Here is a 16,920-nt window from a genome sequence, read left to right as displayed (position 1 = left end):
TATCTATAAATTGTATAGAATTTAAATAGAATTCTTTCTATAACATATTTTTCTAAGCAATTCTCTATATAATTATATTTCTATAGAACTATCTCTATAGAGAATGGATAGGTTTTATATAGAGAAATAATTCTTGGATCCAATTTTCTATAGAAGTCTATAAAAACTCATAAATGTCTATAGACTTTCTATAGAATTCTATAAAACATTTTACTACGGGAATAGTTATAATAAAAAAAACACAGTGCTCGAATAAAAACGATGATGTAAAGAGAGTACCGAGCCTAGCTTCAACGAAAAATTTTCTTTTAAATTTGTTTGAACATAGTTTGAAAAAGTTTCTCCCAAGTAAATTGACCCTGCGATATCTCACTGTCAATAATAATAACAATAATACAGTGATAATAATAATAACAATAATAATAATAATAATACAGTGATAATAATAATAATGATAATAATAATACAGTGATAATAATGATAATAATGATAATAATAATAATAATAATAATAATAATAATAAATAATAATAATAAATAATAATAATAATAATAATAATAATAATAATAATTAATAAATAATAATAATAATAATAATAAAATGCAACCCCTGGGTATTTACTGTGTACTTTAAACAAGCAGAAAACACATTATGATAGCCTACACAGATCTAAAATCAAACCCTTTAAACAGAACTACAGTAAAACCCCTATTAAGGAGACACCTTCGGGACCAGAAAAGTGTCCCCTTTGTGTCCCCTAAATAGGGGTTAGCCGTAATGCTAAAAGATATACTTCCCCTCATTTTGTGGCCGAAATTGTCCCCTTAATAGTAGTGTCCCAAAGGAGGAGTTCTACTGTATTAAAATATTCCCAAGATTGGTATTCTTATTAGCTCAGCTAAATTTGACATAGCGGCGCAGCTCATGGAAAGTTGAAACTTTAACATAGACATGTTAAAATGATAATGATTGCCTTTCTGATGCCTGATTTGATGCACTGTCAATCATAAGGTAAACTCAACTAAATTTAGATTATTTTCAATAATTATCAATAACATCCATACTTCATTTAACATGGTAGGCCTAATACAAAGTTAGTGAACCAAAGAACAGCAGTTGCTTTTTAATACATCTCAATATTGTACTACACAATGCAAGTCATACAGGACACTCTGTGCCGCCTAGTTCCGTATGTTTTGTTCTATCACTATATTTCGTTAAAAGCATTTTGTATAGAGGGTAATAACAAGTTGGCGTATCAAAAGACAAACCTTTCGCTATAGTGCTATGAATACTGTGTACATGCGGAAAACGGTTTGTATTTTAATTTTTCAAAGGACGGGAAGCGTAGGCTTCTGTGATAAATTAAAGTGACCCACCAATTAGACTAACGACTACTAAACTGATGACACGTCCACAGAGAGATAAACAACCCGGTCGCTGGTATAGGCCTAGTACGATACAATTAAACGTGTAATTTCAAATTACCCAAAAAAAAATTTTAAAAAATATAAAAAAAAAACCATCTCCTAATAGATCTACCTTAGCAGAAAAAGTTTCACCCAGGTGTATAGCGATTGCTTTCAACTCGACGGAGAGTATTTTTGGCCCGTAAGATCAAGTCTAACGATGATTTGGCCCTTCAAACAAATTAATGAAGAACCAGGGATATAAACCTACAGTACTTACAACAGAAGCATTCAAACCCATCTTAGAAAGGCCTTTTTATCAGGTGTATTTTGAAACAGCCGGGGACACCGTAGTAGATTTCTTGCCAAATTTTTTATGTTAGCTGTATAGATAGATAACTTTATTTGTCCTCGTACATTAAAATATACAACAGGAAATTCATCTTCCATTGGCATATATTCATTAAATTACAATATAAAAACTACATAATAAAAATATTAAATATTTAAATTTTAAAAAATGCAATGATTAAATTACAAATCAGCAAATTTGATGAATAATTAGTATAAAAAATATGTGATTAATTAATGTTGAATATAAAAGTATAAAAATTACAAATACATAAATTATGATTATTATTATTATTACCGTACTACAAAATTTAAGATCATTAGGTGAATTAATAATATCTGATACCATTTTATAATTTACACTAATCTTCTTCCAAAAAATACCTTACTACACCTTCATTGTGTAGATGAAATGCATTTATAACGAACGAGTATCTAATTCTATTACGTTTGGCACTGAGGGCTCTGAATCTAAATCCAGATCTCATATAACAGAAATAATTTCAACGTGGATGAGAATGATCTTTTAAAATTGTATATAATTTATTTTTAATACTCTTCACATAAATTTCCTCTATTGTGTCCAATTCTAATCCAATACTTTTCTGTGCAATTTTCCTGACTCTTTCCATTTTCTTTTTATTTTTAATTCCAAAATTTCCAAAAGTACAGAAAATTCCAAAAGTAAGAACACTTTGTATAACTGGTTGATAAAAAAGCTTAAGTATGGTTTTGAAATAACCTTTGAAATAAATCCTTTGACTTGCTTTCTTAACAAGATTACTGCAATGAGAACTCCATTTGAGAGAGTCGTTGAGTGTTACGCCAAGATATTTGTATTCGTTTGCTCGTTCAATAACATTATCATTTATTTCAACTGTGCCATGATCAAGATGCTGTATCCGAAAATCAAATATTATTTCCTTTGTTTTATCAATGTTTAGGATGAGATAATTATCATGGCACCATTTTACAAATTTACTAACCTCGTCTTTATACACAACTGAATCATTCTTTAAATAGCCACAAATAACCATATCGTCTGCATATTTAATAATCCTAATTTTTGGAGAGGCACAAATACAATCACCAGTAAAAAGAGTGAACAGAAGGGGCGACAGGACACACCCTTGTGGTGTCCCAGTGTTAATAGACCGTAACTTTGACAGAGTATGGCCAACTTTAACATGTTGTTGCCTGTTACTTAAAAAGCACTTCATCCACATGTAAACCATAATGTAAACATTGAATATCGGTATTTAGGTCTTTTTCTATTTTAATTAAATAATTGTGTATGATGGATTAATGGGTTGATGACGTGCGTGATGGTCTATATCTATATTGGTGGATATTGTAAAAGACAATGAAGGGGCTAGAAACAAATGAGGGGCCTTCAATATAGGTTACATAAATTATCTGTCATGTTAACATTTGTATGGAAAATAAATATAATGTATATGCTTTGAATTCTTAAATATTTTTGTTTACGTTTTGATATCTCCACCAGGACCTGGACTCGCTTTTGTTGCGTACCCTGAAGCTGTTGCTAGGATGCCATATTCCCCACTCTGGTCGTTCCTATTTTTCTTCATGTTATTCACACTTGGATTGGATAGTCAGGTACAAAGAATTTATCTCACATTACTTTCAACATTTTACTAAATACTGAAGTACTGAAAATCTTTATTTAAAGTTATAAAAATACAACAGGCACGTTAAAACATAACTAGAGTTATTGTATTGTATTGTTATATATTTCATTGTAATTAAAAAGTTGACCTATGCATTTAAATTATTTATACGTTTATAGACTATGAAATAACATAAATTATAATTACCTTCATTAATCATGCTGTGTATGACAACTTAAATTAGATTAGGTCTTTTTATATAGGACATATTTAATTTTCTATTCAATATTTTTCAAAATTTTAAAAAAATCATTAATAAGAAGGTCAGTATTACTTATTACTTATTGTACGTGTATAGTTGCTTTTCTATACATATTTTATATCTATACAGTATATTTATTTCATATTATTATATTACCAACTGCGATCACTTAATATACTTTAAAAATTGATTGATAATCGATTAACTTTATGATTATACAACAGTTTGTAATGATGGAAACAGTAATCACGGCGTTTTGCGATGAACTTTCAACTGTAATCAAGGACATGAAATCCAAGAAAATTTGGTTCACATTAGGATTTTGTGTTGTTGGCTTCTTGCTGGGAATACCCCATGTAACCGAGGTATGCATATTAATCAATACATATTCGTATTCATGCCCCCACTGATTCCAAAACCTACACTATTATTTATAATATCTCTAATGGCGTCATCTTTACTATTCTAATCATTTTTGATAATATGATTCCAGGGAGGAATTTATTTACTGACATTAATGGACAACTACTCTGCTGGATTCTCCCTTCTGTTGATTGCATTTGTGGAATTAATAGTTATATGTTATGTTTACGGTAAGTAAACTTGTCTATAGAGTACATTTAAGGGAAATATTTAAAACTTTTAAGGACTTACAGAGATTTATCCTAATATAAGTCACTTGTACCTGGATACATTTTAAAAGGTATCATTTATGTACGGAACGAAGGCTTTGTTTTATGACGTGCAGTGTTATTATACTGGGTTGTTGCAGCAACGTACCTCCATGCAGTTTTTGACAAATGAATAATATTGATAAACGGATGATTATTGCAACATTATATTATAAAGTATGAAATAATGTATATATGAATAACAATTATAAATTTGTTAAAGTATGAGCATCAATACAGTACTTTGCTATAAATAAAGTTATTTAAGTTAAACAGCCGACTGTTCTGTTCTGATTTACATTTTGATGTATATCACCGAATTACCCTCCTAGACCTATACTACAACTTCTATTAATCAATTATTCATATAATCAATTATTCAATTATTCAATCAATCAATCATTCGATCAGTCCATCAATCAACCGCCAATTAGCACAAATACTAGTTTTCAATTTTCTCTTATGTCCAACAGGTATTTCGAGGTACACAGAAGACATTAGTATTATGCTTGGTTTCACTCCAAACATTTACTGGAAAGTATCTTGGTTATTTATCACTCCGTTAGTGACAGCAGTAAGTATATTCGTATATTCATATATTGTATGTATCATCTAGATGTGTATAAGAGACAGGGATCACCTTTGAGGGTAAAGTTGGCATCATCCCTGCTGGCCCAGTGAATGCAAACTAGAAGATGCACTTAATCATAGTTGAGTGTAGTTTTTTAATGGTATATTTTCATATCAATAAAAACAGTAATAGCCTCAACAGCGACAGTAGCAATAATACTCCACTTTTAGCAGATATACTGTATTGCTGTGCTGCTGTCTCTTATACACATCTAGATGTGTATAAGAGACAGTATATATATATATATATATATATTAACAAATCTGATCAAAAGTTTTTAAAGAAAACCGGCTCAAAATTGATATTGAGGATAAGTTCATTCCATTTTTGATAAAGATATTAGTGGGATATATTGTTTAACTTGAATTTTGTATAATTACACAAAAGTGTAGAACAATACACATTTAAACAAATACATACATTTAACTTAATTAGAACATCTATTGATTTTTTTTTGCTATACACTTGGCTCTATTTCATTACGCCCTGTGACGTTTATGTATTTTAAGTATGAAATATTATCAAAATATGTCTTCGAATAATTTTATTAGGTTTTATATGTAGTTAATGGTTGCAGTAATGTTAAACATAGTAAAATTATACGTACTGTTAGGGTTCGTTCCACTATAAGTGAATCTACGTCAGACAATGAAGCTGGGAGCTAGATGTTGTTCGCATGTATGACCAAATTCTAGCTCCCCTAAAAACCGTGGCCCCCAGAACTCCTTACAGGATAGCTGGAAGAAGGCGCTATCTAGATCCCAGCTTCACTGTCTGACAAAGATCAACCGAGAGTAGAACGTGACATAGCAGTACGTACACGCTACTTTGTTACTTGTTACTTGTTAGTTGTATAGCGCTTTCTTCTCAATTACGAAGTTCTTTTAACTGGTCATTGGGTCCACATGCTAAGCGTTGCTGCTGACAATCAGCGCAGGAGCAGGTAACCCCACCAGGTTCCCATTTATACTCCTGGGTGAAGAGAAGCAATGCAGATGAAGTGTCTTGCTTAAGGACACAAGCGAAATGCACAGCGAGGGATTGAAACCCTGACCTCGAGGTTCGAAATGCGCCAAACCGCTTTGTTTAACATTAAGAATACTACAAACATTATCATTAACATATTCAAGATTTACCTCATTGAGAAAAGAAATTGGCGTACCACTGATTTTATGGATGCGCGGATAAAACATCATACACCTAGATTTGTGTGCATTGTATATAATATAATTAAAAACATCAAATTATATAGGTATCATTTTTTAAAATTCTACTAATGTTATTATTATTAAAGATCATTGTTTTTCTTGAATTTCTAGTTTATCTTTGTGTTCTTTTGTGTCGGATATGCTCCATTGAAATACGAAGGAGAATACGAGTTTCCACCGGCAGCAGAGGCACTTGGATGGCTTATGGTAATAGCTTCGTTAGTGCCAACTCCACTCATCGCAGGTCTAGAAATTTATAAGTCTAAAGGATCATTATTAGAGGTATGATTAATAGTTTTGTGGTATAAATACTATTATAATACGGATTAATATTACGATTGCGTTTACTATTACTGTTACTATTATTTTACTAGGCCTATCACTATCACTATTTTGTTAATATTTCCGCCAGGAGATGTGTGGGTGTGTGTGTGTGTGTCACGTTTTGGTGTTTTCGTGTGGTTTTTTTGTGTATCTCGAAAACGGCTGCACAGCCATAATTAAAAATAAAAGGAAGTGTTAGGTATAACCCAATGACAAAATGATTAAATTTTGGGACGGTCTGTAGTAGAATGTGGACAGTAGTGGCGCCAGAGGGGGCTGGGGGCTATAGCTCCCGTCGGGGAAGCATAGCCCCTCCCCCCCCCCCGTCGTAGAAGACGATAAATTTTGTCGGGGAACAAACAAATAAAAAACAATATTTACATGTAATATTCGTTTAGCCAACATACTTTTTATTACAACAACAATAACAATAATAATAATAATAATAATAATAATAATAATAATAATAATAATAATAATAATAATAATAATTCAATGAGACTAATTAAGGATAATTTGCGTTCTGTTATGACAAATGCTCATTTTTATAGCCTCATGATGGTTGGAATACATCGTGATAGGTGAAGTAACCTCGACCATGACAGCGTGGTTGACAGATTTCATGCAAAATTTCCAAAATATAGAATTTCACTTTCAAGATATATGGATTTGAAAATAAATTAGATGGTTACATTGCATACGCTTTGTTTCTTGCTTTATTCAAAATGTTTTGGTTTTAGAAGCTGATTTCAACATTAGAAAGCATACCGTAGCCTACATGAAGTCATATTATAGTAACTCGATGCCTATCAAATAAGTAATAAAAATTCGCCATAATTCATCAAATATCATAGGCGGCCTCCCTGGCCCCCAGCCAAGTACGAGAATCGATTCGCTCCACTAGCCCCCCGTCGGGGCCTTTAGCCCCTCCGTCGGGCAGGTCCTGGCGCCATCCCTGACCATATGTAATTTTTTTAGGTATAACCACTGGTTAAGTGTTGGTGACGATCCAAATTTGGGTGTACTTTTGAGGGCCATTAGGTTCCAGACCTAAATATCTCGAAAATTGTTCAATCGATAAAAATGACAATTCGCAAATAACATTGTTATTATTATTATTATTATTATTATTATTATTATTATTATTATTATTATTATTATTATTACATTTTTTTACAGAGAGTACAACGATCAGCTCAACCAGATTCTGAATGGGGACCATTTCTTAACAAACATCGCCGTGAGTTACGTTACCCGGAGATTGAAGGGCGTGGTGATTATGATGAGAACACTGTACCCCTTTCATCACCCCCATCTTACTACACAGCCATTAACTGTGTCGATTCTCCCGTATAAGATTGAGTCAAAAATGAAAATGGTTCTAAAAGCTAGCTGACAGAATTGAGAACACACCCGAATGTAAAATGATGATGTTGTCTGAGGACATTACTTGCGTAAAGACAAACAACGTACGCAGGCTAGTTGAATTGTTTAGCTAGTTCACTACATTTAGTGAGGTATCTAAGGTGTTGGTGGCGAGTAGACTCAGCTTTTCCAAATTTCAAATCAATGTTTCCAAATGAGACGCATGCGCTACATGTACGTAGGCCTTCGTTGCGTGAAACCGGAGCTGATTGCTATGTATCTCACAGATATTTTATAGTACACAGTATCTGTGTGTTATGTTTGTACTGTACTGGCTTAGGTTATGTTTAAATTTTCATACACATGTAAATTAGGTTGTACGCCGACTGTGTTGCATGTGATTAGAAATACATGGCTAAAATAATCTTGCCCATACCTTGGAAGAATACTGAACAAACTTTTTTTTTTGTAAGATATGATGTAAAATTAATGAATTTTAAGCTGCAGTAAAAGAAACAATATAAAACTAATTTAAAATGAATAAGTACTTTAATTATGAACAATGCAGGGTAATGATCTGCAGTTATTTGAAATGCAATATTATTAATTTAATATTATTAAATTAATAAATTAATAAATTAAATACTTAATTAAATAAGAATCCATCAGCTATAATAAGAAGTTATGTCAAAAATTCTTGACAGTGTGTTCTACATTTAAGAGTACCACAAGTATACACAAATGAAACGTCAATTTTTAGCTTTGCTACCGAGTTGGAAGCGATGAGGGCCACAGACTAAGTGTCTAGTTAAGTCGTGCGAGTTGGCGTCCCTAAGCATACCTACCTGGCCAATCAACGGATGCGATACAACTAATTAGGTATATTTAATGACCATACATGCCACTTGCTTTAATGAAACTTGCTCACCATTGGTAATTAACACCAATTAACACACACACACCTTGTTACCACAAAGGTGTGGTGTTACTTATGGCTTTGATACTAATTTATACAAAAAATAACGATAAAAAACATTAATTTTTGTCATAATTTAATTAATGTAAACCCTAATCTAGTCGCTTCGAGTCGACTAAAGGAACATAAATTTGATGCTTGAAAAAAAGTGCTTGCTACATGTACGATCATTAGGCCTACCCAGAAATAATAAATACAAAAAAAAATAATGACAAAATGCTGTGAGCCTGACTGTGGATATGTACATAAATATTAGAATTTACCCAAAACTACCCCAACCCCACCCGATTAAAAAAAAACTAACGTGATATTGCATCCATCGCGAAGGCTGATTTTAATGTTAAATTTTTAATATATTCTTTTCTTTACATATTTGCAGTACAGTACTTTACTCTAGCTGTAAATTGAATATCAAACTTTGGGTGCATTTTAGTTACCTAGGGGGATCTAAATGTTACCAATTATTCTCTATTGGCTTATAAATAATATAGACCTTTCAGGTAATGCCGGGCACACACTCCGTCGTCTAACGACCGTTTTCCGAAGAATCATCCACCTCCGCTGTCTGTGTGAGCGGATTAAGAAACCACACTGACTTCTTATTTGCGATGGTAGTCTGAACAGATCGTCACAAATAATCCGTCACGCGCCTCATCAAGTTGCCTTCTCCATGAAATCACACCGGTCCACACCGGCGAAGTGTATGCCCGATTTGAACCCGCCACTTGGATGTTGTTGCTAAGATCCCACAAAACGTCAGTGTAAACGTACGTAAACACATCTGTTTTTGTGCCTATGTCCTCTCGAGGGTAAAGACTCTATGTTGTCGTCTGGCAGTAAAAGATGGCTGAAAATGGTAAATCCGGTGGAGGTAAGTCATCTGCCATCTTAAGTACTTTATTACTGAAAAAAGGTCATAAAAAATACACCACACATTTCCTGCTAACCGAATCCCATGCGGATATTTTATTAGTAAATATAATACAGTAGGGCAGTATAGGGCATAGACACACTATTTGTGTGACTGTTATAGGTGTTTTGGTACAATTGCACATTCATGTCCTGATTGGTCAGTTTTTAAGTTTGTTTGACACTCCGAAAGGTCGTTTTGTCTCTTCTATTACTGTAAGCTTATTGCAATAAATAATAGAGTCAAGTAAATAAGTTGTCGAGTCTCAATTTATATCGAGCTTTCGATTGCACGACGACGTCAGTAAAAGTCATCTGCGCATGCGAGAACGTAACGGTCACCTCGTCGAGTAGATTCTGAAACGCAATTTGGCCAAATCCACGTACGCGGAGAACGTAGGACGCCAGGTAGGACGGTCACGCATGAGTGATTCCGTTCTAGCGTTGCGTTGTCGGACAAATCGAAAGCTCCCTATTACGTTTTTGCATGGTTTTTTATTATAGTTATTTATTTGTCTGTCGGCATATTTGTTATGAACAGCCTACAGCCCGTAGTTTTTATTAGAAATTCATCAAACACAACGTTTATTTACCTAAAATCAGAGCTGATTAAATTTTGAAGGGTCAGTGTCAAAGGTCAAGGTCACAATCAACGAAAAACTATTTATTTTTTTATCTACAGCCCATAGTTACAAACTTGGTCACAATGTTCCATGACCAAAGATCTCATTACCTCCGCCAACAAAGTTGGCAGCAGGTTATGTTATTGCCCCTGTTAATTAATTAATTAATTAATTACTTGATTAATTAATTAATTATTTGATTGATTGATGGGGTGTTTGTACACATTTACATTTCAGAAAATAATTTAACTTTGGGTGTAAACTGTTGTTAAAATCTAAAAGTACAAAATAAATGTACGGTAGGCATAGATTTAACATAAACATTAACAGTAGAACCTTCGAACCTTCAGAGTTTACTGTGATTTTTAAGCATTATATTGCTTTTCATTTTGTTTCAATGATGCATCTTACATTTTCAAAATTATGATGTTGCCTATGCATAGCCTTATGTAGCTTGTTATCATAAAGAAATATCACTTGGCCTCAATAAATTTTTGAAATTAATCTATCTACACAAACAGGACTTTACATATTTATGTGTGAGATCCGAACAAATTACATATTTTTTGTAGCATATCTCACACATCAGTGGTGTATCCAGGGGATTCGGACGAACACCCCTCCCCTGTGAAGAAATGTAGACAAAAAATACGACTGGGTCCTGGCCTACAAAAGGCATGCTAAACTACCTATACGTAGGTAGACATATCGGACAGACAAGGCTTAATTTCACTAGCCTTCAAGATAAATTTGCCTGAATGTTGAGGAACTTAAAATTCTTTAAAATTAGATACCTCAGAAGTCGGGAAAGCTCATTCTCCGCCATCTAGGCAATTTTCACGGGGAGCACCCTGGACCCTCCTTTCTTTTAGACTGAAACCATTGCAGTTTATTGAAGATTTCGCTGAATTTACTGCCCATTGTCCCCCGGTTGGGCAAAGCTCTGGCTTGTAGACCACCTCAGCCCCACCGTGGTTGGGGCTGAGGTAAGAAAATTTATGATTATGACACCTGTAGTTACCTCAGACTTTGAATATAATTTTCTTTTTTCTCCACTTCCAAATTTTGAAAAAATAGGGATAATGGGCCTGCTGGGATCCCTTGGACCCGCCACTGAAATGTTAACACAATTTCTTTGCCTTTACCACAGTCCTTTTAAATCAATTAAGAGGTTTTCCTTTTCTCCTCTTTTTGAATTCCACTTTTGTGCAAGTAGATTGCGACTACACTATTGTGAGTGGACAAACTACCGTCCAACTTACGATCAAACAGGACTAAGAAGCACAAAAGATAATAGTTAGTATATTTATTTTACAAACATAAAGGTGATTGACTAAATTCATGATGTCATGGCGAGATTGCGTCAAACATCGGAGTTCGTAAAACTTGTGGTATATTAAATAAGTCGAAATAGATAGACCTATCCGTGTCCAAGCTACGGCTATATAACATTCAATTGGCTAGCTATTTTTTTTTTTTTAATAAGGAAAAACCGGAATCTATGTATGCAGATAATATTGAACACTAGTATATACGGGTCTCAATAACATACAAAAAAATATCGTTTATAATAGAAATTTTGCACTTTTGAATTTGTACAAATATTGGCCTAAGTGGTTTACACGCTTCCAAGCCGAGTGTGTCGTAGATGCGCAGCTTAAAACCTGTTTTAAATAATATATTAAAAATTTGCAAACGCCAAAAGCAAGTGTATTGGTGAAGGCTCAGGGCATCCCATAGCGTGTATTAATAGCGTCTTATGACTCTATAAAACAAACATACAAATGTACACAATAATGACATACACGTACAAGCATCAACAAACAAGCCCTGAGCGACACAAACCCACACAGCCAGTTTTACCTTCACTGAGGCAATATTTGTAGATACAGTAACTTTTAGCCCTGATGTTGTGAACAAATGACATAATTCCTCTATAAATTACACATAGAGTCATAATTATGTAATTAAAGCAGGGAACAGTTAATTAAAGTTCAACACACACCTCATCGTAAGTGTTAATAGAGTGGGGATGTTCTTCGCAGATGCATCTTACTGCTTGCCAGTTACCCTTTTAAATAGCCTTTGTTAACTTGTTTCTGTGAAATATTTAACAAGCAATGTTTGTAAGGATACCTAATATTGACTGAGTAATATCAAACCTTGTGTTTTACAAATACATTTTCAACATCGACATAACCAGGTCCGTATCTAGGGGGTGAGATTGGTGGGTGGTTATGCATCTTCCCACCCCTAAATCGGAAAGACATACAAGAATGTACTGAATATAAAGTTTATCTTCTTTAATAAAGATTTACAAATAATCTTAATTCTTTATATTTTAACCAGCAATTTATCATTAGGCCAGTATTTTGGGCATGAAGATTGGCACAGTAAAAAAAAACTCAAATATGCGATCTAACCGATTCTTCCCCCTGACCCCAGTTGGCTCTTTTTTTGCACTCCTCCCACCACCCTAAAGGCAATCCTGAACATGACCCTGATTACCATAATGATTGTTATATTTTAATAAAGCCATTTTAACAGTTTTCATCAACATGGATTGGATTGGATTATTCGGTGTAAACAACAAGGATAGCCTAGTCTAGAAGAAGACTTACTTCCAGTGTGGTCCTTCTGGTTGTGATTCGGCAGTACACTGGGAGACAATCCCCTACTCTTTTCCGAAGAGTGAACTGCGTTACGTGCACATGGGCCATAAATGCACACGGGACCAACGGCTTGAACGTCTCATCCGAAAGACGGTACGCTATTGTAACTTGTATTTCAACCCTCCAGCTGAAACACAAGGAGAGGCAGCGATGGGAATTGAACTGGGACCTAGAGATCACCACGGTTCAGCGCACACACAGTGGCTACCACCAGATTAGCCGACTGAGCTAAGCTGCTCTCTACCTCTCTCACGAAAAGAAAATATAGATGTAATTGTTAAGTAGTACCAAAATCATTATCATTGTTATGTCTCTCATTCAATCACTATGACAAATGGACAACAAAACCACATCTAAGTAATCCAAAGTGGTTGTACTCGAACTTTCTCTGCTCTTACAATAATAGAGAGCGATATACAACTTTGAGTACACCACATCTCTCCTTTTTTCAGATTACTCTATCCAACAATAGCATAACAAACAATTCAAACATTAAATGAAAACCGTTAAACCTTTTACAAGCATGTACTGCAAGACTTTGAAACAAACTGTAAATAGTCTACCAAACCAATATGCATTAATATTGCAAATTATGTTAGTACAATAAACCTTATTCTGAAAAGTGAGTGCTGTTTTTTTTTATTTCGTTATTTACTTCACAATGTTATGATGATAGTTAACATAATTACCATATACTGTATACTATATCTGTGTGTATGAATTTAAAAAAAAAAATATTTTTAACCGACATCATAAATCACTTCGACTACTCTTGAACAACATCTTTACTAACTATTATAACACAACATTTTTAATCACTACTACTACTCTTGTCATCTTTACAAATCGAGTCTATCCGGTTTCTTCCTAATACGCAGAGGATACCTCCTTTGCGGTTCTGGATTTTGGGTCTCATTGATTGTTGGACCCTCCTCCCAGTTTCCATTAAGTCATCGAGTGCCGTATCCTCAACTGTGACGTCATCTGTTTGTGGTCTACTACCATAAAACCTCTTCACATGTGTAATATTTCGTTTCCGACGCCTGTTTGCATCATTCCGATCACTTATAGTGACTTGATTACCATATCTAGAAACTACGTCATACACCCTAGGTTCAAACTTTGTCGAGAACTTGTCTCTCACTTCCTGGCGAAGAAGAACACTATCTCCTGGTCTAAATCGCTGTAACGTGCGTTACGTTTCACGTCCGCATACTGCCTTGATTTCCACTTCATCAACTGATCTCTATCTTTAACCTCCTCGTCTAAAATCACTCTCTCTAATTCTGGTAATTTGGTCCTTAAGGCCCTGTTTCGTAGAGTGCGAAATTTGATTTAGTATCTGGCGCCCCCAGTGTTTCTATAGGGGTTTCCATAGCCGTAGTAGTGAGTTTACCGAGTCAACTTAGCGTTGAATTGAGATTTCGTTTATAATGATATAAGTTAAGAGGTGCTAGACGTGAGTAATTAATTAACACATAGTAGATTCATATACGTATAGGTGTAATTTTGGCCTACCTGACGTGGAAATGTACCGAATACTCAGTACAGTTGAAAACAACTGCGAAAAAATCGCAAGTTGTTCTCGGGTGGGACTCGAACCCACGATCTCCAGATCACTAGCCTGGCATCATACCTCTAGACCACCGAGCTTGCGCCTGATAGCCAGGGTTGAATTCGAGTCCAAGTAAGCAGCGGGTACTGCAGTGTTGATAGTAATTGTTATTGTCGTGATGGAATAATAGACAATAACTGGATTTGCGTCAGGAGAAACATGTATAGGTGTAATTTTGCCCTACCTGACGTGGAAATGTACCGAATACTCAGTACAGTTGAAAACAACTGCGAAAAAAATCGCAAGTTGTTCTCCGGTGGGACTCGAACCGGGTAGATTCATATAGATAGAACGTTACAGATGCTTTCCCGTTATTCATGTTATACCGTACTGTTGTAAGGTGAGCTAGCGTAGGTTTATTGCCGCGCTAGTTTCAGCCTACGGGATTAGTCTAGGGCTAACTATCTTTTGGCTGGATTTAATTGTTATCACGTGTGTAGATGGTGATGTACAATGTGTAGGCCTAAATACTAGCTCATGTTTACGATTTAAGTTTCCAGCTCACATATGTGATTGATGGCTTTTCTAGTGACACTTTATGTGGTACCGATTAATCAGATAATAACTACAGAAGAGTTAATTTTCATTTATTGATTTTGTTATGCTATAGTAAAATACATTGATTGAGATCGCGAGAGTACCGGTATAACATATAGCTGGAGTTAGAGGACGCCGCCAACGTCGGTGTTTAGTGCCTTGAATATGCATGTTTAGCTTATTTTTTGCATTTCTTTGAATGTTTTGTTTATTACAGGTTTTCGAACCAGACTGCTGGTGCTTGTTTGAAAATAAAGCAAACCGATTAATTTATGCTGACTCCTGTCATTCATTATTCAAACGAAACATTCGAAAACGTCAGCTCAACCAGCTGAAGAGAGTAACAACCTAAAGGGAGGTAAGCAATTTTGCTGCTAAACCTAGAGATAAAACATATCATGGAGGATGCAAAGAGAGCACGGAGAGCATGCAAGAGAAACTTTGTGAGTCGGGCTGACTCATTAAGATCGGCATTGGCACAAAAAAATGTCTACTGGCTATATTGAGGAACTAGATGCGGAGTTTAAGGAGTGCTGGCGTAACCTTCGTACAGCTCACGATGCGGGGATCAACAAAGTAGAGAAAGAAGAGGATGAGGATCAGGAAGATAAATGGTTAGATGAGTTTAGAGACATGTATAAGGAGATGCGAAGGATATTTCATGAGGTGGGAACCAAAGAGTCTAAGGCGAAAGTGGTGAATACAGAACCTCGTATGCAGTTGAAGAAAATGGAGCTCCCTAAACTTGATGGGGATGTAAAGCTATATTCAAGATTTAAGAGGACTTTCAGAGGTTTGTGAAACCAACGACACATAGTGACCAGCTATCGTATACATTGAGAAGTTGTTTAGGTAGTGAGCCAATGAAAGTTGTTATGCCGGCGGAGGACAAGATTGAAAAGATGTGGAAGAGGTTAGAGGACAGATATGGTAATAGATCAAAGCTGGTGGATGTAGTAGTAGGTGATTTGGTAAAGCATAGAGCGGTAAAGGAGGGTAAAGATAGAAAGTTGGTGGAATTCATCGATCTAGTGGAGGTTAGCTACCGAAATTTGGAGAGAGCTGGCTTGGAGAAGGAAATGGCCAATTCTCGAGTGGTTGGAGAAATAGAGAAGAAATTACCGGGCGATGTGTTTAAAAGATGGGTACGACACATACATGATGAGAAAAATAAAATCGGAGAAACTGAGAAGATGTCTGGTTTATTGAGTTTCTTGGAAGAGGAAAGGAAGAGAGCAGAATACTCTATAGAGAGTCTGCGTAGCTGCCATATCACAAGCCAGCGTACCAAACCAACTGCGTCAGTGCATACGGCTGATGTTCGTGAACCATTACTAGCTAACAGTTCGTGTCTGATCCACGATAGACTGCAGAGCATACCTGGAGAAAGCTGTGAGTGACAGAATACAACTAGTTAAGGAAAAGAGAGCATGTTTGAACCAGGTCATGGTGTATTTAAATGTAAGAAAGGATACTGTGGGAAAGATGGTTGCCATAGAAAACACCATCCATCTATTCACTTTCAACAGCCCGAGAAGCCAAGGGAGGTGAAACAGAATGGTGCGATTTTTAAGCCTAGAGGTTGTATGCTGATTGCGATTGCTGTTAAAGCTAGAAATGGGACGAAGCTTAACACAATATTTGATAGTGGAGCAGCAGCATCAATAATAACACATGAGGCTGCAAGAAGAGTTGGTGCTAAAGGAGATCATGTAGAGATAAAACTAACCAAGGTT

At 35.1% G+C, this 16,920-nt stretch overlaps 1 protein-coding gene and 1 non-coding gene across 2 annotated transcripts in view; one reads left to right on the top strand and one right to left on the bottom strand.

Moving 5' to 3' along the window:
* Positions 1 to 9,989, top strand: part of LOC117124345 (sodium- and chloride-dependent glycine transporter 1-like) — a 24,041-nt gene extending 14,052 nt beyond the window's left edge. Inside the window, exons 8-13 of the mRNA XM_033270558.1 lie at positions 3,268 to 3,380; positions 3,878 to 4,018; positions 4,147 to 4,246; positions 4,798 to 4,898; positions 6,275 to 6,445; positions 7,667 to 9,989. Of these exons, the coding sequence (XP_033126449.1) occupies positions 3,268 to 3,380; positions 3,878 to 4,018; positions 4,147 to 4,246; positions 4,798 to 4,898; positions 6,275 to 6,445; positions 7,667 to 7,843 (803 nt within the window). The 3' untranslated portion in view covers positions 7,844 to 9,989. The remainder of the gene's footprint in view (positions 1 to 3,267; positions 3,381 to 3,877; positions 4,019 to 4,146; positions 4,247 to 4,797; positions 4,899 to 6,274; positions 6,446 to 7,666) is intronic.
* Positions 9,990 to 14,612: 4,623 nt separating this feature from the next.
* Trnat-agu lies at positions 14,613 to 14,684 on the bottom strand. Its single transcript has one exon. It is a non-coding gene; the product is annotated as a tRNA-Thr (tRNA).
* Between the last annotated feature and the right edge of the window lie 2,236 nt (positions 14,685 to 16,920).

Source organism: Anneissia japonica, unplaced genomic scaffold (assembly GCF_011630105.1).
Source record: "Anneissia japonica isolate Jap-2015-1 unplaced genomic scaffold, ASM1163010v1 scaffold11029_len304543_cov171, whole genome shotgun sequence".
Classification (NCBI taxonomy): domain Eukaryota; kingdom Metazoa; phylum Echinodermata; class Crinoidea; order Comatulida; family Comatulidae; genus Anneissia; species Anneissia japonica.
Note: the sequence above shows the minus strand (reverse complement) of the source record. Positions and strands in the feature narration are given on the sequence as shown.